This window comes from Nicotiana tabacum, chromosome 22, assembly GCF_000715075.1.
Source record: "Nicotiana tabacum cultivar K326 chromosome 22, ASM71507v2, whole genome shotgun sequence".
Classification (NCBI taxonomy): domain Eukaryota; kingdom Viridiplantae; phylum Streptophyta; class Magnoliopsida; order Solanales; family Solanaceae; genus Nicotiana; species Nicotiana tabacum.
This window is the reverse complement of record NC_134101.1, coordinates 148,444,106-148,471,892: the sequence shown is the minus strand read 5'-3', so window position 1 is coordinate 148,471,892 and position 27,787 is coordinate 148,444,106. Positions and strand designations below refer to the sequence as shown.

The 27,787-nt window shown below is 40.1% G+C and overlaps 1 protein-coding gene across 2 annotated transcripts; it reads right to left on the bottom strand.

Annotated features, from left to right (window-relative positions):
* Positions 1-722: 722 nt before the first annotated feature.
* Positions 723-27,787, bottom strand: LOC107764731 (lysine-specific demethylase JMJ31). 2 transcript variants are annotated; one of them, XM_075244013.1, is made up of 15 exons: positions 27,612-27,779; positions 27,433-27,510; positions 22,520-22,603; positions 22,245-22,412; positions 22,088-22,156; positions 21,867-21,993; positions 18,632-18,704; positions 18,393-18,509; positions 17,362-17,481; positions 17,213-17,231; positions 14,379-14,460; positions 13,920-14,233; positions 1,873-1,988; positions 1,698-1,791; positions 723-1,090 (listed from the first exon to the last, which is right to left on the bottom strand). In XM_075244013.1, exons 1-15 carry the CDS (start codon positions 27,756-27,758, stop codon positions 1,022-1,024), a joined length of 1,677 nt encoding a protein of 558 aa, XP_075100114.1. In that variant the 5' UTR covers positions 27,759-27,779; the 3' UTR covers positions 723-1,021. The 2 variants fall into 2 exon arrangements, with proteins under 2 accessions (XP_075100114.1, XP_075100115.1); XM_075244014.1 differs by lacking the exons at positions 723-1,090; positions 1,698-1,791 and having other exon boundaries at positions 1,970-2,107; positions 27,612-27,787.

Here is a 27,787-nt window from a genome sequence, read left to right as displayed (position 1 = left end):
TTACCAAACTTTCTTTACCATGCCTTAGTTTCTTTTCCATTCAGCTTGGAATCCCCATGCAAGTGCTTCTTTTCCTTGAGAACCCTCAAGTACCATGCAAAAGGTAAAGGCCTATGACATGCATGTTTCCAAAGAATTCACATATTCTTGGCTAATTCCAACTTGATCTTTAGTAGCGCTGAATCTGCATGATCCATAACTTTCTTTTGCATTACTGCTAAAGATTTAAAGAAACCAAAATAACATGGGAGCAAAGAACTACGTAGTATATATCATTAACTGCCTGGCTTTGGGGTCGAAAAGATACTAGCTTCTTCAATACAATAACAACAAACCCAGTGTAATCGTGGTCTAGGGAGGTAGTGTGCTATACTAGCTCCTCCAATATTACCCAAACAAAAAGTTCTAGATAATCATAGTGAGCCCCATCTCAACTCTCACATGAACTGGACAGAAATGTCAAGAATGATTACTAATAAAGTATTGCCCTTACCTATCATTTGAAAAAGAATATCCATGGTCATTATTATCTTTAAACTCGCTTTAACCTGACACAAAAATCAATATTTTGAAGCTTGTTAACTCACTGACGCAAGTGAATTGGTAATTAGCTACATTCAAGCAACTTGAACTTTTGTAAAACTTCTCCTACCCAACCCCCACGCTAAAAAAATAAAATTATCTTACAATCAACCAGAGTGGAAAGAAAAGGCAGAAAATGTCATATCAAGAATTTCTATTAATAAAAGAATCACTTCTAAATTAACGCAACTCTCTAATCCAAAATATTTTAGGTATTATACAATATAAACAGGAAAAATCTGAACTTCAATATGAAATTCTGTTGCACAGAATCTACAAAAGCACGCAATAAATGGCAGCTAAATTTTGTAAGGACCTCAGTAATATAGGGTTACAGCAGCATGATACCAAATGAAGAGGAAAAGGGTGGATGAGGAAAGGACTCTGGCGTGAATCCAATTTGAGAGGGACCGATATTCTCATTGAAGTGCTTGGTAACCTATTTGGCTGCTGGTTTTGGCCCATCAAGATTAATTCCCATGTACTGATCGAGCACATTTTCAAATGCCTGAATGTCATAATAAGCAAGGGTAAGTCATATTGGTTTTTCTCATTCTCCAGTACGGACTAATGACGAGAACTCAATTGAAGTAAATCCATTATTAACCATTGACATCTCATACTAATACAACTAAGAGAAAAATGAAGTTGACACTAGAGAGAAGACATTTTGCTTCATGTAGTATGTACGAGTGCATAAATAAATATCACAAACACGAAAAGGGTCAAATCAGATCAAACAATTTTAGAGCCTGTACTTTAACTGATCAACATCAGAGAACGCTATATGTTGAAAGACTAAATAGCTCAGAGGACCCTAGTACAACCCCTTGAGAACTTGCTCAAAGCAACAAAAAGGTTGGACAGATGCGCCACGCTCATTTTGGTCCAGATATTAAGTAGATTGGTCATCCGTCAAATGATTTTACCACCAGTTACAACGACGATATTTTATTCATATCATCGAGAAAGAGCAACAAAAATAACAATAAATATAAATTTCATTCCCTTTCACCAGGAAATACAGATACCAGCATAATAAAAAGTGACACTGTGCATGTAATAGTTGAATAGCAGATAAGTTGCATTTAACCTTAAGGATCTAAAAGACGCACCTGACGAGCAACTAACTCTTTGCCATTCAAAAGTGCATCCATTGCGGCAGACTGGTCATCAAACACGCCATAAAAGATCCGGTAGAATTCGTTCCTGTACACATCACAGGAAACTGGGACGTTAGGAGCAATAGAAATTTTCTAGTCCACAGAAATGCATGCAGACAAAACATACTGGTCTTCTCCTGAAATTAGCTGATCCATCTCTTCAAATTTTCGAGTGAGGATCTCTGATCCAACAGGAGTAAGTACATGCAGTACTAAGGCCTCCAGTGTTCTTGGAAAATTGTTCTGAAAATGAGAATTTAGCTTCATTAAAGCAATGAAAGGGGAAGGAAAATACCACGGAGAGCTGAAAGGATTGGGATGAATAATGCATGGAGAAAGCCTTAATAAAACAGCAGCTGACTCTACAAAAAACAAGGTGGTCTCAGGGAAAAAAAGGAGGAAGATAAAAACAAACCATGAGAAAACAAATCACATACTCCAAAAGTTTGTCCAGCCTCCAAGATGCTAAAGCATTTGAAGGATAAGGCTCACTCACTTAAATATTAGCAGGAAATACTTGTCCAGTATAGCTAAATACGGATTCTACCTATTTTGATTTTAAGAATGCTAATACACTCTGTAGACAATAAATTTGGTTCGAGAAAATAAAATCAAGACCGAAAATATCGCAACAATCGTAGTATTTGATTTCGAATATTTGAGTGTACAATCTCTATGAATCCTCTGATTCTTCTTTTCAATAGTAAATAAATTCAAGGGCCTTTGAGCTTGAACTTGAATATGTATTTGTTGCCACGAACGATGATCTTGTTCTTGAGCTTTAGCTTGATCGCTTGAACTTGACCTTGATTTGTTCTTCGTTCTTGAGCTGAACTTGATTTGTTCTTCGTTCTTGAGCTTGAACTTGATTTGTTCTTCGTTCTTGAGCTTGAACTTGATTTCTTGAACTTGATTGCTTGAAGCTTGAAACTTGTAGAGAAATTTGCGGTGTTTGATCCACGAGCTCTCTCTTGCTTCTTGTTATAACTTCTGGTGTCCTTTTTCTGGGTTATGAAGACCCCTATTTATAATTGTGGGGGAAAGAGTTATGATAAGAACAAACTCTTTCCGACCAATCAAATTGAAGTGTGCCATGACCGCATTTGATTGGCCAAAACATGTCAATTGCACCTGTGGCGCGATTTCATTAGTCTTTTAGTGTGACTTGGCATGCCTTGTCATTTTTGACACGTGTCACAATCCTATTGGCCTTTCCATTTGACTTGGCACCATGTCATTTGACACGTGGGCGTCAATTTGGGCCTCTAGAAAGATAAAATCTTGGGTTTAATGAAGTGGGCACATCATTTTAGCCCAATTAAATGGGCTAGCTCAATGGATTAAGACTTATTTATTTAATCCATATATATTGGACTTATATAATTAGTTCAATTATAATATCCCATAATATTTATTTGGATTAGTATATTTAAAATATAATCCAAGTTATTAATTGAATTTGAATCCAATAATTTTTACATGCCTACAAATGCCCCCTACTTCAAGACTCGTCGGGGTGTCTAAACTTTTGAAGACCAGGCTTGAAGTATCCATATTAGTATACTTGAACTGGCTTGAATTAATCATATGAAATATTAAAGTATTTGAACTTTATATTTCAAATATCATTGTTATATGCCTCAAACACAAGGAATGTAAAAGCTAGTATAAAATTTAAATTCCAAGATCACATTGCACTCCCTCACATGGCTTTGTAATCCTTATGGAACTTGGTTTGCCATCTTCTCCTGGCAAAGCACTCCCTTTTTGTCTCTAATAAGAACACTGTCGTGACTATTCGACTCTTAGGAGGCAAAGATATCCTTTTTTGTTTCCAATTACTCACTCCGTTTTTGTGTTTGGAACGAATTCCAGTCGCCTTAACAGTTGATCCCACATCGAGAATAAATCTTCCCTGCCATCTTTTATAAACCCATGTGCTCATAATTGTTGAGCATCAATTCGCAGTCTTCGCAAGCCACTTGAGTTTACTTTTGACGAATTGGAAGCATTGACGCGAAGGTAATTCTTCTTCTTTTCTTGTGCTTTTCTTCCCTGTGTTACCTGTTGTCTTTTTTTTTCTTTTTAGACGTAACTTCTTCAAACTACGAAGTCCTTTATAAGTTCGAGACGAAGGCCTTTAAAAGTTCGTGATGAAGATTTTTAAAATTTGCGGTGAAGACCTTTAAAAGTTCGCGCAATGATCCTTAAAAGCTCGTGGTCAAGAACTTTAAAAGTTCGCGGTGAAGACCTTTAAAAGTTCACGGTGGAGCCCTTTAAAAGTTCATGGTGAAGACCTTTAAAATTTGGGGCGACTCGTGGTCGAGATCTCTAAAAGTTCACAACGAAGACCTTTAAAAGTTCGCGATGAATACCTTTAAATTTTGCGGCAAAGACCCCTAAAAGTTCGTGCAAAGATCCTTAAAAGCTCGTGGTCAAGATCTTTAAAAGTTCATAGTGAAGACCTTTAAAAGTTCTGGTGAAAACCTTTAAAAGCACGCGATGAAGACCTTTAAAATTTGCGGTGAAGCCCATAAAAGACTGCGATTAAGACCTTTAAAATTTGTGGCGAAGACCGTTAAAAGCTCGCGTAAAAGATCCTTAATAGCTCGTGGCCGAGATTTTTAAAATTTCACACTGAAGACCTTTAGAAGTTCTGGTGAAGACCTTTAAAAGCACGCGATGAAGACCTTTAAAATTTGCGGCGAATCCCATAAAATTCTGCGATGAAGACCTTTAAAATTTGTGGCGAAGACCTTTAAAAGTTTGTAATGAAGACTCTTAATAATTCATGGTAGAAATCTTTAAAAGTCGGCAATGGGGACTCTTTAAAGTTCGTCACGAGCACCTTCACAAGCACCTTTAAAAGTTTGAAATATACGCCTTTTAAAAGTTCGAAACGAAAACCTTAAAAATTCGGATGCCTTTAAAAGTTCGAGATGAACACCATAAAAAGTTCGAGACGAACACCTTTAAAAGTTCGCCATGGAAACCTTTAAAAATTCGGATGCCTTTAAAAGTTTGAGGCGAACACCTTTAAAAGTTCGCAACGAAAACCGTTAAAATTCGGATGTCTTTAAAAGTTCAAGACGAACACTTTTAAAAGTTCGTAACGAAAACAGTTAAAAGAAGTCCGACACAGACATCCCCCCCCCCCCATTTTTTTTTATATCTGAGGCGATTCTTTTTTACTTATCTATGCTCTCTTTCAAGACTGCGATTGTTACTCTTCCCTTTTTTTAGGGCAGTGAGCGGATATGAAGACTAAGAAACTTGAAGGTTATGCGAACATGAAGATATAGCGTATCCCCGGACTTTGATGCAAATATTGTCTTCATTTCAGTGAAGACACCATTTTACCATAGCAACTTGCCCCCATCAAATCAAATGGGATCCAAAGTTCAACAGGAGGATGGCGTTTCAGCTTGATTTTACATTCCTTTCATACTTCACTCGGACAACAATTCGGGCACTACATATCTTTTGAAATCATGCGACTGAACTCAGAATGAAACTCTAAGCTGTCTACGTACCTCGGTGAAGAGGATCAAGTATTACCGTAGTTCAAAACAGGTGATTTTTTTTATGTCCTAACTTTTGCCTAGGCCGCCTCTTTCGAAGTTTTCAACCTAGCGGACTCATTTTTTTTTTGTAGGGGTCGTATATAGTTTAGACTCATGCGGGCCAGAAGTGTAGCAACATGCAGTTTAGGCTTGTGTGTCAAAGAGCGTTGCAGCTTCAAGGATAATACTTCTTTAAAACTTGTCATTGATAGGGCCGATTCTCATGCCATCTTCATCAACCAACTCGTAAGCCCCACTTGAGTAAGCTTCTTGTACGACATATGGCCCATCCTATTTTGAAGTGAACTTCCCTACAGGTTTATGGGAAGTAATTATGGGTCTTCGCACGGCAAGGATTTGATCTCCTACTTGAAAGGATCTCGGGCGAACTCTTTTATTGAAGGCGCGAGATAATCGAGCTTGATAACATTCAAGACTCTGTTGAGCTTCCAATCTCTTTTCATCAAGAGCTTCCAACTCTGCTAATCGAAGTCGAGCATTTTCTTCATCGGTGATCCCTTCTTGAATAGCCAGTCGTAACGAAGGTATTTGACGCTCAAGTGGCAAGACGGCTTCGACTCCATAAACGAGTGAATAAGGAGCCGCCTGTGTTGGCGTGCGGTGAGTCGTCCTATATGCCCATAGAGCTTCTTCCATACGGTCATTCCAATCTCGTTTGGATTTGGAGACGACTTTCTTTAACAAGTTGCATAGAGTCTTGTTGAATGCCTCGGCTAGACCATTGGCGGCAGCATTGTACATCGAAGAGTTACGTTACTTGAAACCAAAGAGCTCACAAATCTTGTTCATCAACCTATTGTCGAACGGCTTGCCATTATCCGTTATTATGTAACGGGGAATGCCAAAGCGATAGATGATGTTTACTCGGATGAAACTTGCAACATTTTCCTTCTTTACCTCCTTAAGAGCAACCGCTTCAACCTATTTTGAGAAGTAGTCAGTTGCAGCCAAGATGTATAGGTGGCCACCAAAGGACTTTGGCAGTGGTCCAACAACATCCAATCCCCAAGCGTCAAATGGCCAGGATGCAACAGTTGGGTGCAACACTTCAGGAGGTTGATGAATAAAATTCGCATGGAATTGACAAGCCTTGCATCTTCGGGCGTAGTCCAAGCAATCTTTTACCATCGTTGGTCAATAATATCCCATCCTTTTTTATATGGAAGTGGAGTTTTGGTCCAGACTGGTGTGACCCATATACCCCAGAATGTGCCTCTTGCAAAGCTTGGAGCGCTTCTTCTTCTCCTAGGCATCGCAAGAGTACTCCCTCGAACGACCTTCTGTATAGAGTATCCTTGTAGTAAAGGAAGTGAGGTGCGCGACGACGGATTTCAGTCCTTCTCCTCAGATTTTCTGGAAGTATCCCATAGCATAAGTAGTCGATAATGGGTTGTCGCCATTCTTCTTTCTCAACTTCAGAAACAGCAACAAGATGCTTGAGTTCGTTTTCTTCACCTTCAGCCTCATTTAGCGGCGGTACTACCCATTTTTAGCAGACGGTAACTTGCGCTTGGTCAGGCAGGGCAATGATGAAGCTAGAGCAGCTAAAGCATCAGCCTTCTTATTTTTTTTCCTTGGCACATGTTGAATAGTCACATCCCCGAGCCACCCCATCAACTTTTTAGCGTAATCATGATATGGGCGTAGTTCAGGCTTTTTGACCTCGTTACCCAAAAGTTGATTGACCACTAACTGGGAGTCACCAAAGACTTGTAGTTGCAATTGCTTCATATCAACGGCCATTTCAAGCCCAAGTATTAATGCTTGATACTCAGCAACATTGTTGGAACAGAGTTGTGTCAAGGTGAAGGAGTAGGGTAAGACTTCACCTTGGGGAGTGACAAATACTACGCCAGCCCCGGCTCCCCCACGATGCGCAGCACCATCAAAGTACATCTTCCATGGAGGTTGAACTTCAACGACCATTGCGTCCTCATCAGGTAACTCATCAGTTAGCTCCCAATCCTCAGGTATCGGATGATCTGCCAAGAAGTCTGCCAATGTTTGCCCTTTTACAGCCTTTTGAGGGATGTACAAAATCTCGAATTGTTGAAATTGGAGGTACCATCTCGCTAGTCGATCACTAAGAACAGGTTTTGACATCACGAACTTGATGGGATTTGCTTTAGAAACAAGACGGACAACATGAGCTTGAAAGTAGTGCTTCAACTTTTGAATTGAGAAGACTAGCGCCAAACACAACTTTTCAATTGGCGAATAATTCAACTTGTTAGGTATCATCATCCTGCTCAAGTAGTAAAGAGAGTTTTCTTTCCCCTTACTATTTTCTTGGGCCAACAGTGCTCCAATAGACCTTTCCTGCGCCGCAATGTATAGTATCAATGGCTTTCCAGGTATAGGAGCTGTTAAAACTAGAGGCTTCATCAAGCAGGTTTTGATACTTTCGAAGGCATTGCTACAAGCCTGGTCCCACTTGAAAGGAACGCCTTTCTTCATGAGGCGACTAAATGGTTGGCACCTCCCAGCCAGGTTTGATATGAATCTTCTAAGGTATGCTAGCTTTCCTTGCAGACTTTTCAATTCATGGATATCTCGAGGCTCAGGCATTTTCAAAATGGCATCCACTTTGGCTTGATCAATTTCGATCCCTCGATATCGGACAATGAAACCAAGGAACTTTCCAGAAGTAACTCGAAAGGCACATTTCAATGGGTTCATCCTAAGTTGGTATCTCCGGAGCAATTCAAATACCATCCTCAAATCTTTCATGTGGTCGCCCTTCTCTCTTGATTTCACCACCAAGTCGTCAACATAGCATTCGACATTCTTGTGGAGAAGATCGTCGAAAATATTCTGCATAGTCCTTTGGTAAGTAGCACCCGCGTTCTTCAAGCCAAAAGGCATTACCTTGTAGCAATAAATACCCTTTGGGGTACGGAATGCAGTAAGCTCTTCATCTTTTGGTGTCATGCGTATTTGGTTATAGCCCGACGAACCGTCCATGAAAGACATCGCCTCGTAACCAGTAGTAGCATCGATCATCAGCTCTGGAATAGGAAGCGGAAATTCATCTTTCGGACATGCATTGTTGAGATCTCTAAAGTCAATGCACACTCGAATCTGGCCATTCTTCTTCCATACAGGGACTATACTTGAAACTCATGTTGGGTATTTAACTTCGCGAATAAAGCCAGCTTCGATGAGTTTGTTAACTTCGGTTTCAATCAAGGGAACCAAGTCTGGCCTAAAACGCCTTTGAGCTTGTTTAACAGGAAGAGCACCATTTTTTACTGCAAGGTGATGGACTGCTACTTTCAAGTCCAAGCCAGGCATCTCTTTGTAACTCCAAGCAAAGACATCCCTGAACTCTTTGAGTAACTCAATATAAGTGCTCTCTTTATCAGCTTCTAGTAAAGCACTTAGGTAGGTGGGTCTTGGTCCTTCATCGGTGCCAAGGTTAACTTCTTTTAAGGCATCAACTGTCGTCTTCACTCCTTCTTCAAGTTCAGGTGGAGCATCTTTCACATCTTCATCTTCTTGAGGGTCTCCATCATTGAAGGATATGTGATAACACGGTGAAACATCCTCCAATTCCGCATTATCTTCCATTGAAGATGGAATGCCATTCTCGACTTGTACAGTAACATGATACGAAGAACCCACACTTTCTTCGTCTTCATCACGTTCCTTAGTATAGACCACAGTATATGGCTTTACCTTTGGTACTTCTTTACATGAAACAACAAGTTTTGTTTGTCGCCTCATTCTAGAAGGAACCAAACTTTGGAAACCCTTAGAGATCTCATGGATTTTGGGTGAAGCGGGTGTCCTTATGCTTTGAGAATTTCTCCGGAACTTGTTCCCCTTCTTTAGTGGACCCAATCTTTCAAACACGGAGGTCCTCACAGGTGATTTTCCAAGTCGATCAAAGACAGAAGGCTTGTTAGAAGCGGCTGATTCATCTTCTACAGTGATATAATTGTTGCTCGCCCTTCTTATTGAGATGCGCACTGGTGACGGTTGCTTGTATCCCAAACCTTCACGTGGTTGCCTCGTTGCAGCTTCTGATAGGAGCTTCCCTAACTTTGACGGCTCATTGGGATCGTATCCAGCTTTTGCAAATAGCTTGTAAGCGTTAGGGTCAAAACCTTCATCTGTTCGCTTTGTAGGGAGTGCTACATTCTGCAAACGATTTTGGGCTACAAACCCTGCAAGCAGCATTGAGGACGACTTTACTGCCTTAATTCGTTTAACCGAAAGAGTTAACTCCTTTAGCATGTTAGCTTGGCGATTAGATGGTTCACCTTCGTCTTTTCTTCCTTTTAGGGACATATTGGAGCGCCGGACTTACTTTCTTGCCATAAGACGTAATATTCCCTCTATAAGATTTACTCGCATTGGGTTGTACCTCCTTACTAACAGCTTTGGCTTCACCAGTAGTCACATTTCTCTTTTAGTTGAGGGCTCTTTATTCTTGCTTTTCATGCCATCATCAGCTTTCAACTCCTTCACAACGCAGTTCTTCAAGTAGAACTTTGCATCGGCGAAGTGTGACTCAGCCTCGGTGAATGGCTCATCATCAGCAACTACCGTCTTCTCGACTTCACCCTCGTAGTATTTTAAACATTGATGGTAGGTAGATGGAACTACTTTATTCTCATGTATCCAAGGCCTCCCAAGCAAAACATTGTATGAAGTTTTCGCGTCGATCACATGCAACCATGCACTTGATTGCATATCTTCAATAGTGATTCCCAGCCTGATCGCGCCTATGGCTCTTTGCCCCCCTTGGTTGAATTCTTGGATCATCACACGACTTTCTGAGAGTTCGTTCATGGGAATACCAAGTTCTTTCACAGTATGTATTGGCAAAATATTCACTGAGGATCCTCCATCAACCAAAATTCGATTTACCCTTTCGCCGCGCATATAGCCAACCAGGTACAATGGGCGGTTATGAGGAGTGTCACCTAGCAAAAGATCGTCATTTGTGAACGTGACCTTTTCCTCACAAGCATTAACTTCTTGAGGAGTGGACTCGATGGGTTTTTCCGAAGATGGCGCCAACGGTAGGTCATCACTCTTTTCTTCCCCTTTGTCAGCATGGCAACAAGAGGCATCAATGCCCTCATGGGAAATCTTCGTGCGGAACCAACTTGGTAAGAACTCCAAGGTCACTGGATGTCATGGCTTTTGAGGGTGGTGCGTCTCCACTTTTGCTTTCTTCAAATGCCTAACTGTATTCTTTTTCATTGGTCTTTTTACCATCATCTTCCTTGTTGGTTGTTCGACTGATTCTTTTCGTGGGCTCCTTTTGTGGCGCCTACGACGAATCACCAACGTCCAACCTTCATCATTATCAGGTTGGTCGTCTTCAACTTTGTTGTTCTACGGTAATTCTTCATTTTTGATTCCTTTTAAACTGCATAACTCCTCTAGATTGAATGAGCCAAAGGTGATAGAAACTTGGTCTGCGCTTGCTTTCTCATCTTCAAGCACGATCTTCTTTTCGCGAGCCAAATCCATGACTTTAGCCTTGAAGACAAAGCACTTCTCCAGAGGGTGGCTTACAAGTCGGTGATATTTGCAGTAGTTTAGGTCATTTGTTTTCCCAACTTCATTTGGCCGCTTCATCTCTGGAAGCTCAATGAGATTTAACTCAAGGAGTTCTTCAAAGATAGCTGGCACATCGGAATCTAGAAGTGGGTATTCTTTCTCTTGCATTTCTTTTAGAGTCAACTTTCCACTTGGCTTATCGTGAAAAGAAGTGGATTTCATACTCTGCTTCTTGCTCACCTTCGTCGTGAACTTCATAGGTGACATGTTGACATTCATAGCTTCTTTGCTTTCAGACTTGGGTACGAACTTGCCCCACTTCCTGACTTCTTGCTTGTCATTCCATTTGCGAGGTTCATAGATGGGCAGCCTTTCATTTCCAGCGGAGGCCATGCTCAATTCCATGTCATGGGCACGAGTTGCAAGTTCTTCGAATGTGCCAGGCTTGATACCTTGCAAGATGTAGCGCAATCCCCAATGCATGTCTTGGATGCACATTTCTATGCCCGAAGCTTTACTAAGCATGTCTTTGCAGTTGAGGCTTGAATTCCTCCACCGATTGATAAAGTCGATAACTGGTTCCCCCTTTCGTTGACGAGTATTTGTAAGTTCTATTATACTCACAGTACATCTCGTACTATAAAAGCAATTGAGGAACTCTTGCTCTAGTTGATCCCAGCTATCGATAGATCCAGCCTCGAGGTCCGTGTACCAGTCAAAAGCATTTCCTTTTAGCGAGCGGACAAACTGCTTGATGAGGTAATCTCCATAAGTCCCAGCATTATTGCACGTCTCCACGAAGTGCACAACATGTTGCTTTGGGTTACCTTTACCATCAAACTGTTGAAACTTCGGAGGTTGATAGCCAGCAGGCATCTTCAACATATCGACCCTTGCAGTGTACGGCTTTGCATATGTAAGGGAGGATTTGACAGCAACTTCATATTTGTTCTTAATGGTTCCTTCAATGAACTCCTTCAATTGATCGATTGGAATCATCCCTTCAGATGAGACAGGGATAGCCTTAGTGGATGTTGTTTGTCTCGAGGGAGAGTCACTCTCTAGAACCTCTGGAAGCTTGCCGGGTGCATGGGTGGATTCTTCTTCCATCAAGATTCCCACCCTGTCTGTTAGCTTGTCAATTCTAGCCTCTTGATTTTGCATGCATTTGGTCAAGCCAGCGATTGCTTCTGTCAAGTTTGCCAATTGCTCCTCTATAAATGAAGTGTTTGTCACCATGGCTTGCATGATTGTCGTGGACGATGGAGAGTAGCATGGATTTTCACACAGATTTATCCTTGATTGGCTCACGTTATGCGGTGTAAGTAGGATCCACCACTTGAAGCATCATCATCTTCCTTCATAGCAGAGTGCTTGGATCCGGAGAGGTCAAGCAGAGCAAGAGTTTTCTTGATCTTTTCAGCAACATCGCTTCCTCCTTCAGATGCGTTTGTGGAAGATTTTGCTCCTTTTGAGGATGAAGATCTGAAAACAGGGGTTGATGCGGACGGCTCTTGGGGTGCCTGTTGTCCTAAAGAGCTTGCTTTGCTCCTCGTAACTGGTCCAAAGCTTCCAAAGGTAACATCGAGGATGTTACCGAAATCATTATAGAACCTGGAGTTAGCAGCCTTGGTGGAAGTTGAACCGGAGTTGATTTTCTTTGAAGCCATTTCAATGTTCTTGAACTTTGGTGATTGAAAGGTTGAGATGAGAGGTAGAGATTGTCCCACTGGGCGTGCCAGAATTTGTAGACAATAAATTTGGTTCGAGAAAATAAAATCAAGACCGAAAATATCGCAACAATCGTAGTATTTGATTTCGAATATTTGAGTGTACAATCTCTATGAATCCTCTGATTCTTCTTTTCAATAGTAAATAAATTCAAGGGCCTTTGAGTTTGATCTTGAATATGTATTTGTTGCCACGAATGATGATCTTGTTCTTGAGCTTTAGCTTGATCGCTTGAACTTGACCTTGATTTGTTCTTCGTTCTTGAGCTTGAACTTGATTTGTTCTTCGTTCTTGAGCTTGAACTTGATTTGTTCTTCGTTCTTGAGCTTGAACTTGATTTCTTGAACTTGATTGCTTGAAGCTTGAAACTTGTAGAGAAATTTGCGGTGTTTGATCCACGAGCTTTCTCTTGCTTCTTGTTATAACTTCTGGTGTCCTTTTTCTGGGTTATGAAGACCCCTATTTATAATTGTGGGGGGAAGAGTTATATAAGAACAAACTCTTTCCGACCAATCAAATTGAAGTGTGTCATGGCCGCATTTGATTGGCCAGAACATGTCACTTGCACACGTGGCGCGATTTCATTAGCCTTTTAGTGTGACTTGGCATGCCTTGTCATTTTGACACGTGTCACAATCCTATTGGTCCTTCCATTTGACTTGGCACCATGTCATTTGACACGTGGGCGTCAATTTGGGCCTCTAGGAAGATAAAATCTTGGGCTTAATGAAGTGGGCTCATCACTTTAGCCCAATTAAATGGGCTAGCTCAATGGATTAAGACTTATTTATTTAATCCATATATATTGGACTTGTATAATTAGTTCAATTATAATATCCCATAATATTTATTTGGATTAGTATATTTAAAATATAATCCAAGTTATTTATTGAATTTGAATCCAATAATTTTAACATGCCTACACACTGGTTTCCACCCTACAAACACGGAAGTAATAAGCTTGTATAAAAAATGTCCAACAGAACTTAAATTATAGCATTGGATGCTATTGCATCCTTAAAAATATTGAATCACAATTTATCAGGAAAAACATGGTATAAATCAAATAACCAATGATCATATATCTGCCAATATGATGTTTCTACTTACAAGCCCACCCACCCACCCCAACCACACTTTTCACCCCCAAAGAAGCAGGACAGTTTCTCAACCTTTTTGTTTTATCCAGTTGGACTATAGTGTATGCAATCTCCTTTGAGAACTAAAAGATGCAGAGGAAACAGAAAAAAAAGTAAAGCTGAAAGGAAAGAGAAGAAGTTAAGAATAATAATATGGGCCCAAGATAACCAAGATTCATCAAAATGGTTAAAAATGAACTCACCGCCATTGCAAGAAAGACACTCTGGATTGTAAGTGGATGAAGAGTCAAAATAAGATTAGTAACTGGATCATCGTTGATGCTACACAAGTCCTCTTCTCTTTTATTCGTCTCATCATTCTCCTTAGCAGATGAATTATCTGTATACTCCAATCCCGTCGGCTTGCTAGGATTGAGACAGTCATGGACCAAAGAAATAAGTTCATTTAGAGACTGTGATGCACATGGCTCCAAATCTTGCAGCATCACTTTTGACCTAAGCTCATCATTTGAACTTCCGTTGCCACAATTCGTGCTGATTCTCTGTTCTCCATGATCTAGAGAATAGAATTACAGTACTTAGAGCACACGACTGGCCTATATACATGTCAGTTTTTCTCCTATATAGGTATTAAGAAGACCCCAGAAGTGAAAATGTGCAAAAGTTAATATTCAAAACTAACAAATAGAGAAAATGATTACCTCTGTATGCATCATTAGGCTGGGAAGTCGTACAAGTCATAGTTTTATCCATACTACTTGAAGGAAAATGCAGCATCTTATTCTGCCCTGGTCACAAAAGAGGGAGAAATGAAAAAATCATGTGTATACTTATTATCCAACAACATGGTAAATCGATCTCTGCATTGATGTTTAACAATTCAGTCCAATTAAAAGTACAACCTCAAGTTTGCTAAGAAAAACAGCTTTTTCTCAGGATAAAACAATAGTGCTTTATCACAAGTCAAAACAAGTTGAAAGAACTACTTTCCTTAATCCATCTAAATCATAGTCTTACCTCCTCCATCATCACCAACTGCATTCAAATGTTACCAAACAGGTCTTCCTCACTTGAAAATTTCTTGGTGTATATTAGAGTCCCACAGCAGTTGAAGATATTGGTTTTAATCTCTACATACGATTTTGGACACTTTCTATCTCATGAGCTAGCTAACATGGTATCAGAGCCACAGTCATCCCTCATGTTTGGTTAGCCAATGTTGAGTTCCCATGATATGTTACACACACTCTAGATGTCCAACCCTGGAAGTGTGATAGGGTATTACAGTCCCACGTTGTTAAGGGTATCGCTTATACTGACTTTATATGATCTTGCCCTTGCCTCATGAGATAACTTTTTAGATTGAGTTTAGACCCCAATGTCAATTTTCTTTTCCTTATTTTTTTATATTTTTGATAAGGTTTTTTCATCGCCGTGGGCTAATCAATGACAATTTTCTTACAACGTCAATACTCAACATACAGTTTTACAGACTATTGTCTGTCATGATCTCCCAAGTCACCCCTCTACTGTCTTCCATCAACTCATCAAAGCTTTCTTTTGTTTATCCCATACTCCATGCATTACACATTTCATATATAACCAGATGGATCTTTAATGTTTGACCAATTCTTTGAAGTCTTAATCACCAAAATACCAACCAGAGTTCTGGTTTTATTTATTCCTTTGTTTGACCAACATCTGGTCATTGGAATCAAAGCCAATGAAAGGTTTAAATTATTGAGTACTTCTCAATTTGAACCTGTTTAATCTGACAATCTATGTACTCTATCTTTTTCATGACAACCCAATAGCTGAACATGAACGGATGTCAATGCTAAACATATATGATTCATCTGATCCTGAAAGGACAGAATCACTGATTTCCATCCCACAAATGAAGCACAGAAGCATCTTGAAACTGGCTATTAAAATGATTATTATAAGGGAAAAGGTTCAAATTTACCCATCAACTATTAGATTGTCGCTCAACTAGGCCCTCCATTTGAAGTTGTCAACAAAAACACCATCACCGTTCTAAAAGTGGACCATTTTTGCGTTTCGCCTCCAACTCAACAAACCAAATCCTTATAGACATTAACTCTCCTCCATGTACTCAGACACGTAGTTAACACATGGATGACACCTAGCAAACCCGGGTCACATAGCCTTCAACGAACCCTCCAGCTCCACCCAGCCATTTCCGACCAATCCAACCCATCATACCAGCTAAAAGCATCTTGAAATCAACAGACCCAGCTTCAGTCAAAAAAATTCAGTAGCACAAAGCAACCCAGCCTCTCCATCCCACCCACCTCCCCCACCCCCCCAAAAAAAAAATTGACTGTCACCTAACAACAAAACAAGAACACAGTGCTCTGACCACCTACCAGACCTGTTCAGACAACGGTGAAGCCCCGTAGCCCTTTTCTGCAATGGTCAAGGCAAATCTGCCATGAAGCTCAAATCTCAGCCCAATTGAAATAAAAAGGGAACACATATGGGTAAACCTGCCGTATTCCTTTTCAGATCAGGACTACTTCGTCAAGATTGCAAAAGATTGTAAGCTTACCCTCATCGGCAAGTTCTAATGGGAAAAGCCAAAAGGAGGAAATTAGGAGGAATTTCACGAGTCAAAACCCACTAAAGGGGACAGTTAAAAAATTGCATGTCATCTTCGAGGCCATATTGAGAACATACAAAACCAAGCAAAAGAATAATGAAGAATAAGAAGAGGAGGAAAAGAAGCCGATTGCTGACAAAAAGAAACAAGAAAATGCAGAGAAGGAGAGATCAAATGCAAGAAAGGAAGGCAAATGTAAAGAGGTCGCAACCCTACCTAATTTTTTTAATGAAAGGTAAATTTGTGGCAACCGTACCCAACTTAATTAAGAAAAGAATGACGTGCAAGGGAAAAAATGTGGTGGATAAGTAAGGGATTAAAAAGAAATACATCCCACAGAAGCCAGCTGAGACACATCATGACCCAATTAACAAATGCAAGTGAGACAGATTGTACAAAATGAGATGAATCTCTAGGGTGCAGGATCGAGTCAAAGAAATGTTGCATGAAACATATCAGTTTACATGGAGGATGAACCAACAAGGACTCCGTTTGATGAGTTAGAGGTGAAGGCCAAAAATAGTCTACTTTTGAAACAGCAAGGTGTTTCTGTAGGCACCTTCTACCAGAGGGCCTAGTCAAGTGAAAGTCAACAGTTGAGCTATTATAAGGAAATAAGAAATTTCCTGTTTAACAGCTCAAACTTTTAGATGATGTACTTCCCACAATTTAATATGGTATAAATACAGGCAAAGGTCCCAGCAACGAATTTAACAATGAATGAGTTTTATCGTATCCATTATCAATGAATTTCCATGTGCTTAGGCCAAAGCAAAATAATCCATGTCCCACATGAAATGACATGACGAAGACCAATATAAATAAGTGTTCTCTTTCACTAACAGCTTAAACTTTTAAATGAGATTTTTCACGTAATTAAAAAATGATGAATGGAGATATAGGATAACTAACCATTTCCTTATCAATCAATCTTGCATTGCCAGTGGAGAGGTGGAAGAGCACCAATGAGCAAAATTATTAGTCAAATATTTCTTCATGAACACCACAGAAGAGCCAACAATAAATCTGATCAATCTAAAAGACGAGATAGACAAAACTACCTTTTTAGTATTCTACGCAGATAATATGCATCCATATGCTCCAACATGCCAGATATTGTCATGGACCGCCACCAGAAATTAACAGCGATGGTTAATGCTTCACTATCCACTTGATGAAACCTAGAACATCAACACTAATGACTAGGTACATCCAATAATTCAAAAAGAAAGGAGAAAATTATAAATAACAGCAGAGCCACTGCGGATACACATCATTCAATGAGTTGATAGATCTAGTGACCTACATCGAAAGACATATGATTAAGTCGGAGGGTTTCCTACAGTACATATTGCTTCCATCTCCAACAAATAGAGTAAACAAAACCCAATATACATATTCTGTGAAAAATAAATTCATTCTAAAATTAAAATCAACGGCATCCACCAGTAGTCAAAAAGAAATCCAGATATAACTGTTGGATTTATATACAGAACATGCAGATAAGCAAGGAAGAAAATTCTGTGCTACTTATGCTTTTGTTAAAGGGCACTCCAATAGAATTACTACTCCAGTACTAAGTTTCAATCACATAGCAGAATTGATATTCTCAATTCTTTTGACAGAATACATGGGTACAAACTAAACGAATTGGAACCTTAGAACATGCAGACAAACAGAAATTCATGGAAGCAGTACACGACACGTGCAGCTGATGCAAACAGAAATTCATGGAAGCAGTACGCGACACTTGCAGCTGATGCAAACAGAAGATTATCGAAAATGAGTAATTTAGAATTGACGCATACATAACAAAAGTTATTATCTGGTGAATTGTGTCAAAATTGTACATTTTCTGTACGAGCAATTCAAAAGTTCCAATTTTCTCTCACAACTTATGCCGGGGGACTTTGCGTAGTGGAATATTTTCTTCTCTAGACCAGTAAAGACCATATAGCATGAAACACTTTTTTTATGAGATAATCCACATCCAGAGAAATGAGGTTTACAATGTTTAGAAAGAAGGGGAAAAGGAGGAAAACAAACATATTATGCATGTTTTAGCAAGAAATAAAACAGGGTAATATCTTACCATCCTTCGGGAATGAACAGGGCATCACCAGCATGAAGAACAACCTTCTGTGAAAAGCCATTTAGGCATGCTGCCCTTGGGTAGACTGAAAGGTTCGGTTCTTCTAAAGTAACAGAGCTGCAAGGAAACAAAGAATAAAAGAGGACAACATATTATGTGCCTGAACTATCCAATTTCTGCCTAACCATAAACGAAAAGAGCTGAAAAAATACGTCTAAATTACATATAGGATGAAATACCTGTGGTTTGAAGCCTCCCCATACAGAGGTAGTGGATATAAGTATGGAGTTGCAGAAGGGGGCCATAAAGTAACTGCCAACCAAATAAAAGTTTTGAGAAAGTTTGAATAGGCCAACAAATTTTCAGGATGGAGAATATTTCAGCATAGTTGACTGCAGTTGATATGTAAACAGAAAGAGATAAAAAATCATTCATTGCTAATGGACAATAACCGGATGAATTGAAAACTGATAACTGTGGTAGCTCCGGCTAGCAATTGTACCTAGTAGGCCAGAAAAAAAGGCCACATGTATCCTTTATTTTGTAGAGATAATAGCCAACAACAACAACAACAACAAAAGACCCAGTGTAAGGGCAGTGTGTACGCAGACCTTATCCCTACTTTGTGAAGGTAGAGAGAATGTTTCCGATAGATACTCAGCTCAAGGAAATGTGAAAAAGAAGTAGTAGCAGCAAGCAATAATAACAGCAAGATAATAAGATTACCGGAGTGAAAGAGACAACATGTAGTAATAGAAATTTATGAATCAGAAAATACAAGATAAGAAGATAGCCGGAGCGAAAGTGGCAACATATAGTAATAGAAAACTAAGAATCAAAGGATACAAGAATAACATTAATACTACTGGTATGGAAAAGAAATACTCTCGACTACCTACTAACCTTCTACCCTAGTTTTCGATCTCCACACCCTCCTATCAAAGGTCATGTCCTCGGTAAGCTGGAGTTGCGCCATGTTCTGCCTAATCACCTCTCCGCAATACTTCTTTGGCCTACCTCTACCTCTCCCCAGATTCACCAAGGCCAACCTCTCGCACCTTCTTACTGAGGCATTTGTGTCTCTCCTCTTCACATGCCCAAACCATCTTAGCCTCACTTCCCGCATCTTGTCCTTTACCGGGGGCCACTCCCACTTGTCCTGGATATCTTTATTCCAAATCTTATCTCTCTCAGTATGCCCACACATCCATCTCAACATCCTCATTTCTGCCACTTTCATTTTCTGGACATGGGATTCGTCAACTACCCAACAGTCTGCCCCATACAGCATAGTCGATCTAACCATCTCTGTAGAACTTACCTTAAGTCTTGGTGGCAAATTCTTATCACGCAAAATATCGGATGCGAGCCTCCACTTCATCCACCCGCCTCCAATACGATGTGTGACATCCTTGTTAATCTTCCCATTACATTGGATTACTAACCCAAGGTATTTGAAACTTCCTCTTTTGGGGATGACTTGTGAATCAAGCCTCACGGCTATATTTGCTTCATTAATTACGTCACTGAGTTTGCACTCCGAGTATTCTATTTTGGTCCTGCTCAACTGGAAACCTTTTTACTCCAGGGACTGTCTCCAAATCTCTAGCATCGCATTTAACACCGCCTCGCATCTCGTTAGTCTGTACTATGTCATCTGCAAATAGTATCGTGGAACCTCTCCTTGGATGTGTTGCGTCAGAACATCCATCGCCAAGGCAAATAAAGTGGCCTAAGACCGGTACAAAAACGAGCTAAGACCGGTATAAAATGGGACAAATAGGGAATGGTACAAAAAGGCTAAGAAGGAGGCGAAGTTAGCGATTACAGCACTAAGACTGCAGCGTTTAAACGTTTGTATGGAAAACTTGGGTACAAAGGTGGGGACAAGAAGTTGTACAGATTAGCCAAGATGAGAGAGAGGAAGACCCATGACCTGGATCAAGTAAAGTGCATCAAAGACGAGGAAAGTCAAGTATTGGCAGAAGAGGCACATATTAGACGAAGATGGCAAACATACTTCCATAAACTCTTGAACTAGGAAGGGGACAGGAACATTGTGTTGGGTGATTTGGAGCACTTCGAGAGTCGTCAAAATTTTGGGTAATGTAGGCATATAGGGTTAGGGAAGTTGAGGGGGCTATGCGTAAGATGAGCAGGGGGAGCTACTAGGCCAGATGAAATCCCGGTGAAATTTTGGAAAAACGTGAGCAAGGCAGCCTTGGTGTGGCTTACTGGGTTGTTTAATGTCATTTTTAGGACGAAGAAGATGTCCGAAATGGAGATGGAGTACGATGATTCTGTTGCACAATAACAATGGTGATATCCAAAATTGCAACAACTATAGGGTTATCAACCAGGGAATTGTTAGGACGAACAAGATGTCCGAAGAATGAAGGTGGAGCACGATACTTCCATTTTACGAGAACAAGGGTGATATCCAGAATTGCAACACATATAGGGGTACAAGCTGCTAAAGAACACTGAAAATTTGGTAGAAGTTGGTAGAGGTAAGGGTAAGAAGGAAGGTGCCTATTTTCGAGAACCAGTTCGGATTCATGTTGTGGCAATCGACTACGGAAGCCATTCACCTGGTAAGGAAATTGGCGGAACAATATTGGGAGAGGAAGACGGACTTGCATAAGGTGTTCAATGACCTAGAAAAAGAATATGAAAAAGTCTCCAGGGAGGTTCTATGGAGATGTTTGGAGGCTAGAGGTGCTAAGGTCATTAAGGACATATATGATAGAGCTAAGACATGGGTTAGGACGGTGGGAGGAGACCCAGAACACTTTCCTGTTGTAATTGGGTTGCACCAGGGCTCAGGCCTTAGAATTGAAACCAGATCTATTAAAACGGACAATTGTGGTAGCTCTTACTACTACATGTACCTAGCAGGTGAGAACAAATAGCCAGATGTAATCCTTTATTTTGGATAAATAGTAAAATCCCATTATCTTCCTCTTTTCTTCATTTTCTTCTTTGAAATAACAATCTATGATTTCCAGAAACCAAAGGTGGCACAGAATGAGAAGGGGAGCCTTGGAGCAACGGTAAAGTTGTCTCCGTATGACCTATAGCTCATGGGTACGAGCAATGGAATCAGCCACTGATGCTTGCATTAGGGAAGACTTCCTACATCACACCCCTTGCAGTGCAGCCCTTCCCCAGACCCTGCGTGAATACGAGATGCTTCGTGTACCGGGTTGCCCTTTAAAGGTGGCACAAAATTATGCCACCAAGAACTAAACTGACGTAGCTAATCTGTTTCCTTCCCAAGCATCAACGTTCAAGAGAGAGAGACAAACAGACAAAAGGAACAGAATACTCAGAACGATATACAATTTTCTTTGTCCACTGTTGTTCTGGTCCCTCTAAATGTACAATGTTGGAATTGCTTCCAGCAACCACCCACAAGAGAGTTCCATAGCATGAGAAGGAAGTTTTTTCCATTAAAATACAGATATGTCTAACCTTCCTTGCACCCAGATACTATGCATAAGAGGTTGTGGTGCGGATCGTAGTGTGTGCTAGATCTAGACTTCATGTTGTTCATCCACAAATTAACAGAAGCCAGGCTTTTGGTCTCCAAAGGTACAGGCTGCAAGGCAGAGGTTTAAATGTCAATCAAGTCGAAATTCTGCGCCCAGAAAGCAAGGGGTAATCAGGCAGAGGGAATGCAGTCATTCTCACACCGTTTGAATATCTTCTCCAAGGCACTCCAGTTGCTTGTGTTCCTTGTTCTCAAAATTCAAAATTGGTACCTGAACAAGAAAAGATTTATCCAGTATTAGTCGCATTCCACTAGAAAGAAAGCAATGAGACCACTCCTATCGCCAATGAAATTGCCACCTGTGCTAAATAAAATTGCTGAGGAGCTTCTCCAAAAAGTAAAGCTTGATCAGTGTCAGATACTGCAAGACTATGCTTCTGAGATTCCAGAAAAGCATCTCGCCTTCCATCCCTATTTTCCAATAGGCACAAGCAATATTCGATAAAGGTAGAGAATTGCAATGGGACCTGAAATGGAGGGTGATATAAGTTAAAGGGTCAGCTGAACCAAATCATTCAAGAGTACAGAGTTTGCATTTCATGCTCTTCAAATATCTCAAAAACGAACAAGTTACCCTTTCATGGCCTCTAATATCACCATAAAAGACGGGTGCAGATCTGGACCGCATAGCTTCCACGACTACTGAACCTACGCGTTCCTACAGTCAAGTATAAGTAAATGAAAGTTCCAGAGAGAACACATCGTTACTATTGTCTTTAAAATGAATATGGAGTATATGAATTTCACAAATAGTCAAGTACTACTTTTCATTCACATGATTATAATTTTACTGTCTTGTACCAAAACTGTGTTAGCATGTAATCCAGTTAAAGTCATATAAAATGTGTATGTAAAAGTTTTAAACCCTGTCAGAGTAATTGTAAGCATCACCAGCATCTACTTCATGAATCTACAAGGAAGAATGACTATTTCAAGTTATTACCCTCTTTTTTGATAATGTGGAAATTCAGGTGATTACCTTTCAGGATAAACAGAGTGTGACTAAGAACATTCTTTCTACTGACTTATTGTACATACGAGGCATCTAGCATGTCCAAAAAAGAATATTGCAAAAGAAAATGAAAGATCCTAGATTCACTAGCTCGGTAAGAACAATCAAAATACAAGGACGCAAGGATCGGACCTGCCTAGAGGACTCTCTATCGTCCCCATCATCCTAATAGCCGATAGAGAAACGAAGCAGTGAGGACTCCTAAGTAAGAATCTCTTAGACAAAGAAGCAAAACCTAGACTAGAAATCTGATAACAAATAGCACAGAAAAAGTCTTCTAAAATGCAAATGAAATATTTATTTCTCTTTCATTTATCTCGCTCTTCCAGCAATAATTGTTCAAAAATGCCTTTGAAGTCTGTCTCTATGCTTCTTGTAATCACTTCCTCAATTTAATATTGTTCTTATTCAAGCTTGCTACAACAATTCTTGCATAACAAAAACAATGGATTAATTTAAACATCTAAGGTTCCTAATTGCAAGAACCTGATGGAAAGGAAGGTGAATATAAGTTAGCTGTCTTTCATGCGTAAAGAGGCAAGCGAGGAGATATCCACCTCCTGTATGTAACGAACCGACCGGTCGTTCTAAGCTTTAGTGTTCCATTCGGTGGTTTGAGGTCTTGAGTAGCTTCATATGATGTACCACGACTTGTGTGTATGGTTGGTTTCGGTGTTCGTGAGGTTCGAGGTTTATTTGGAAGAGAAACTCTCAATTTGGAAGCTTTAAGTTGGAAGAGTTGACCGAGGTTTGACTTTTATGAGAACGTCCCCGGAACGGTGTTCTGATGGTTCCAATAGGTTTGTATGGTGATTTTGGACTTAGGCGTATGTCCGAAAGTGGATTCGGAGGTTCCTAGGTTGAATTGGCTCTTTTTGCCGAAAGCTAGCAATTTGAAGGTTTAGAAATTTCCCAAGTTTGACCATAAGTTGACTTTATGGCTACCGGGTTCGGATTTTGGTTTCGATACTTATAATAGGTCTGTTTTGTCATTTGGAACATGTGTGCAAAATTTGGTATCATTCCGAGTTGGTTTGGTAGGAATCAGACGCTTGGCTGTGATTTTAGCGATTCTTGAGTTTCATTGTGAATTCTATGTGTTTTGGTGTCTGATTCGTGGTTTCGGATGTTATTTTGGTGTTTCGAACTCGCGAGCGAGTTCATATGATATTTTTAGACTTGTGCGAATGTTTGGTATAGAGCCCCGAGGGCTCGGGCGAGTTTCGGATTGGTTTGGACATGGTTGAGAACTGTTGGTGTGATGGTGCTGCGGTTATCACAATTGCGAACACCAGTTCACAATTGCGAAGAGGGCGGGGGTGTCAGGTGTCGCAAATGCGATGCCTTGATCGCAATTGCAAAGGTGGATCATTGTCTAGGCCGGTCGCTTTTGCGACATTCTGGTCGCTTTTACGACCTGGGCAGACTTCGCAAATGCGATGTCTGAGTCGCATTTGCGACATTCCCTTGGCTTGTCAGGCAGCGCAATTGCAATCCTTTGGTCGCATTTGTGAAGGTTCACAAATGCACTTGCGACTTCTGCAACTGAACAAAATAGAGGAATTTCGGGACTTGGTCTCATTTTATCACATTTTGAGCCCTATACTCAGTGGGAGACGATTTTAGATGGAGATTTTCATACAAAGCTAGACAAGAGGGGTTGCTCTGATGGTAAGCAACATCCACTTCCAACCAAGAGGTTGTGAGTTCGAGTCTCCCCAAGAGCAAGGTGGGAAGTTCTTGGAGGAAAGGATGTCGGGGGTCTATTTGGAAACAACCTCTCTACTCCAGGGTAGGGGTAAGGTTTGCGTACACACTACCCTCCCCATACCCCACTAAGTGGGATTATACTAGGTGGTTGTTGTTGTTGTTGTATTTTCATACAAAGCTATTGGGTAAGTGATTTTGACTCAATTTTAATTATATAACATGATTATTTATGAATTTCAACATCTAAATCAAGAGATTTGAAGATAAATTTTGGGAAATTTTGTCTATGTTTTGAAAAAATAAAAATTCGAGATTTGAGAATCGAATTGGAATCGGATTTGAAAACTAAACATATATATGGACTTGTGGGGTTATGGATAGTCAAGATCTACCCTTCGACTAGAGTTTTGACCAGGCTAGCCTGGGGTTGACTTTTGGGAAATTGTGTAAAGATCTTAACTTTATTAATCGAAATTGGTTTCTCTTCCATTGTAATAGTATTAAATCATTTTTTGTTAGATTTGAGCCGAGTGGAGGTGAATTTTAAAGGAAAAGCATTTTTAGAGTATTGAATTATCCCTTAGGATCTGGCCTAATTGAGGTAACTATCCTGCCTAACTTTGTGTAGGGGAATTATCCCTTAGGATTTGGGTTAATTGCTTATTTTTGTTATGTGAAAACGACGTGTACACGAGGTGACGAGTGCGTACACAGTCGTATGTGTGATTTATGACCGGATTTGACCCAGGGTTGCTCTTATTGCCTTGCATTGCTTGGGAGATCTTTGCATTACGTGTTTTCACTTTGGTTGTTTATTTGAGTTTATGTTCCATGCTAGAGATCATGTTTTAGGATTCTATCTCCTTAATTAGCCAAGTTGGGCATTGGTGAGATTGTCGCTATTGGGTTAACTGAATTCATATTATATGTTGTACACCCATCCACGTTTGCTTATTGATTTGTCCTTGTGCACTGCGTTGGTAAATTGTGAGTTTATGTCTTGATGACAATTGTTGGCATGTTGTGTTGCTATAATTGTGGCACATGTGGACTTGTCGGGCGGATTGTTCGGGTGTTCGCACGAGGTTTCTGTCGTGCTATTGTTATTGTTGATATTGCACATGTGGCGAGATAAGGTCGGTTATATCGGGGTTGCACATGCGGCGAGACAAGGTGGGATGATTTTTAAAATGCGTGTGGCGAGACAAGGCGGGCATTTACTTTATTATTGCGCAAACAGTGAGATAAAGGTGGCTATGTGAGGATGATATGTGATGGCCTGAGGGCATTTATTGATGATGTTTGTGTGGTGGTAAAAAGGGGCATTCTTGTTTGTGTTTATGACTTCTTTGTGTGTGTCATGCATTTATACATGATTTGTTGTGTGATTTCTAACATGTCAATCTATGCCTCTTTTATTACTTGATGTTTTGGTTATCAAGATAGATTCACTTACGTGGAGTCATCTCATATTCTATTGGTAGCGTAATGGATTGGAAATAAAAAGAAAGTTATTACCATGCATTACTTTATTTGATTCTTGATGGTTCTCTGGAACGTGTTATAGGTAACTAATACGGAGTTGGATTCATATTGTGGCACGAGGCCTTTGCCGTGCGGTATGACTTATGATGTGGCACGAGGTATTTGTCATGCGAGGGTGATTGATAATGTGGGCACGAGGTGCCGTATGTGTATGATTCTATTGGATGACTTGTTGTTGAAACTGAGTCTTATCTGTATTGAATTGCTATTACTTGTTCCGATAAAATTACAGTTATTGCCTCCTGTTATTCTTCTCGTTGCTAGTCTTTGATATTTCTTTTGCACAGGTTATTTGACTAGTGAGTGTCTTGACTTGAATCTCGACACTACTCCACCGAGGTTAGTCTTGATACTTACTGGGTACCGACTATGGTATACTCATACTACGCTTCTGCACATTCTTTGTGCAGATCCAGGTACCTCGGATTGTGCTGCTCGCTAGAGTTTGAGCTGAGTTGTGAAGACTTCAAGGTATACCTGTTGTTCCGCTCGCAGGCCTCGAAGTCACCTTCTATTGTTTCCTTACTGTTGTTTATTGTATCCCAAACAGTACTGTATTTTGAGACTTATTATGTACCTCTTATAGAGCTTATGATTGTGTATTATCGGGTTTTGGGATGTAATTGTTGTATTCTATGTTGCTCGGACTCTCCAAAAGTGATGCCGCACCCGTGTCGGATCCTCCAAAAATGCACTAAAATTGAAGGATCTGACATGCACCCAACAATATTTTTGAAGAGTCTGAGTAACCTAGGTTGTATTACCATAGTGGCTATGTTTTGGGTATTTTCTCAGTTTTATTTAACATTAGTTGTTATATTTTATCTGATGTGTTGTGTGATAGACTTACCTAGTCTCTAGGTTCCATCACGACACTTAAGTGTGATTTTGGGTCGTGACACTGCAGCAGTATAGTTTTGCAGCAAAAGTTTTGCTAGTAAATTGTGGAAAGTATTTTTGCAATTCATATTAAGACTTCAAAACCTAATTGCAAAGGCACACAAATTTAGTTTCGGTGATTAGCAATCATATGAAAATTCTAGACCTCAACACCCGGCAGCCCTACAGTGCATAGGCGGCATCACTAAACAGTTGGTGTTTCCAGTAGTCCTCCTAAATTTAATTTTATTTTAACTATCCTTTATTTATTTAGCTTAATGATACAGAATCAGGCGTCACTTAATAGTATAATTTTAAAGCAACGAAACGGAAAAGGAAACCTGCAAGTATATTAGGCCACCGTCCGACGGGTTCCATTTTGAGAAAGCTTTCCAATGCTTTATGCATCCCTTGAAGACCTAAACCCAAACAAAAAGAAAAAATTGCTGAGCACATCCGCACACATGTAGTATGTGTTTGTATACTACTACGCGTATATTTTCTCAATTAGAGAAGTCACCGCTGGGATGTTTTTGGGTTCAATCTGAGAAGAGAATATCTCCGGCGACGGAATTTCGGTGAACGTGTGTATTGGCAAATTTTCCTCCACCATTGTTACACTGGTAGTGCTCCGAAACCCGATCCTTGCTGAGACTGGGCCAGACATAAACGTCAACTTTGGGGGAAGGTAAAAAT

Bases quoted from the DNA above. Each gene is read 5' to 3' on its own strand.
- LOC107764731 (XM_075244013.1), bottom strand. From the start codon at position 27,758: ATGTCTGGCCCAGTCTCAGCAAGGATCGGGTTTCGGAGCACTACCAGT. The intron at 18,705-21,866 runs GTTAGACATATC...TTTGGTTGGCAG, and splicing joins AGTATCTGGGTGCAAGGAAG to TTACTTTATGGCCCCCTTCT. The intron at 1,091-1,697 runs GTGCGTCTTTTA...TATGACATTCAG, and splicing joins AAGAGTTAGTTGCTCGTCAG to GCATTTGAAAATGTGCTCGA.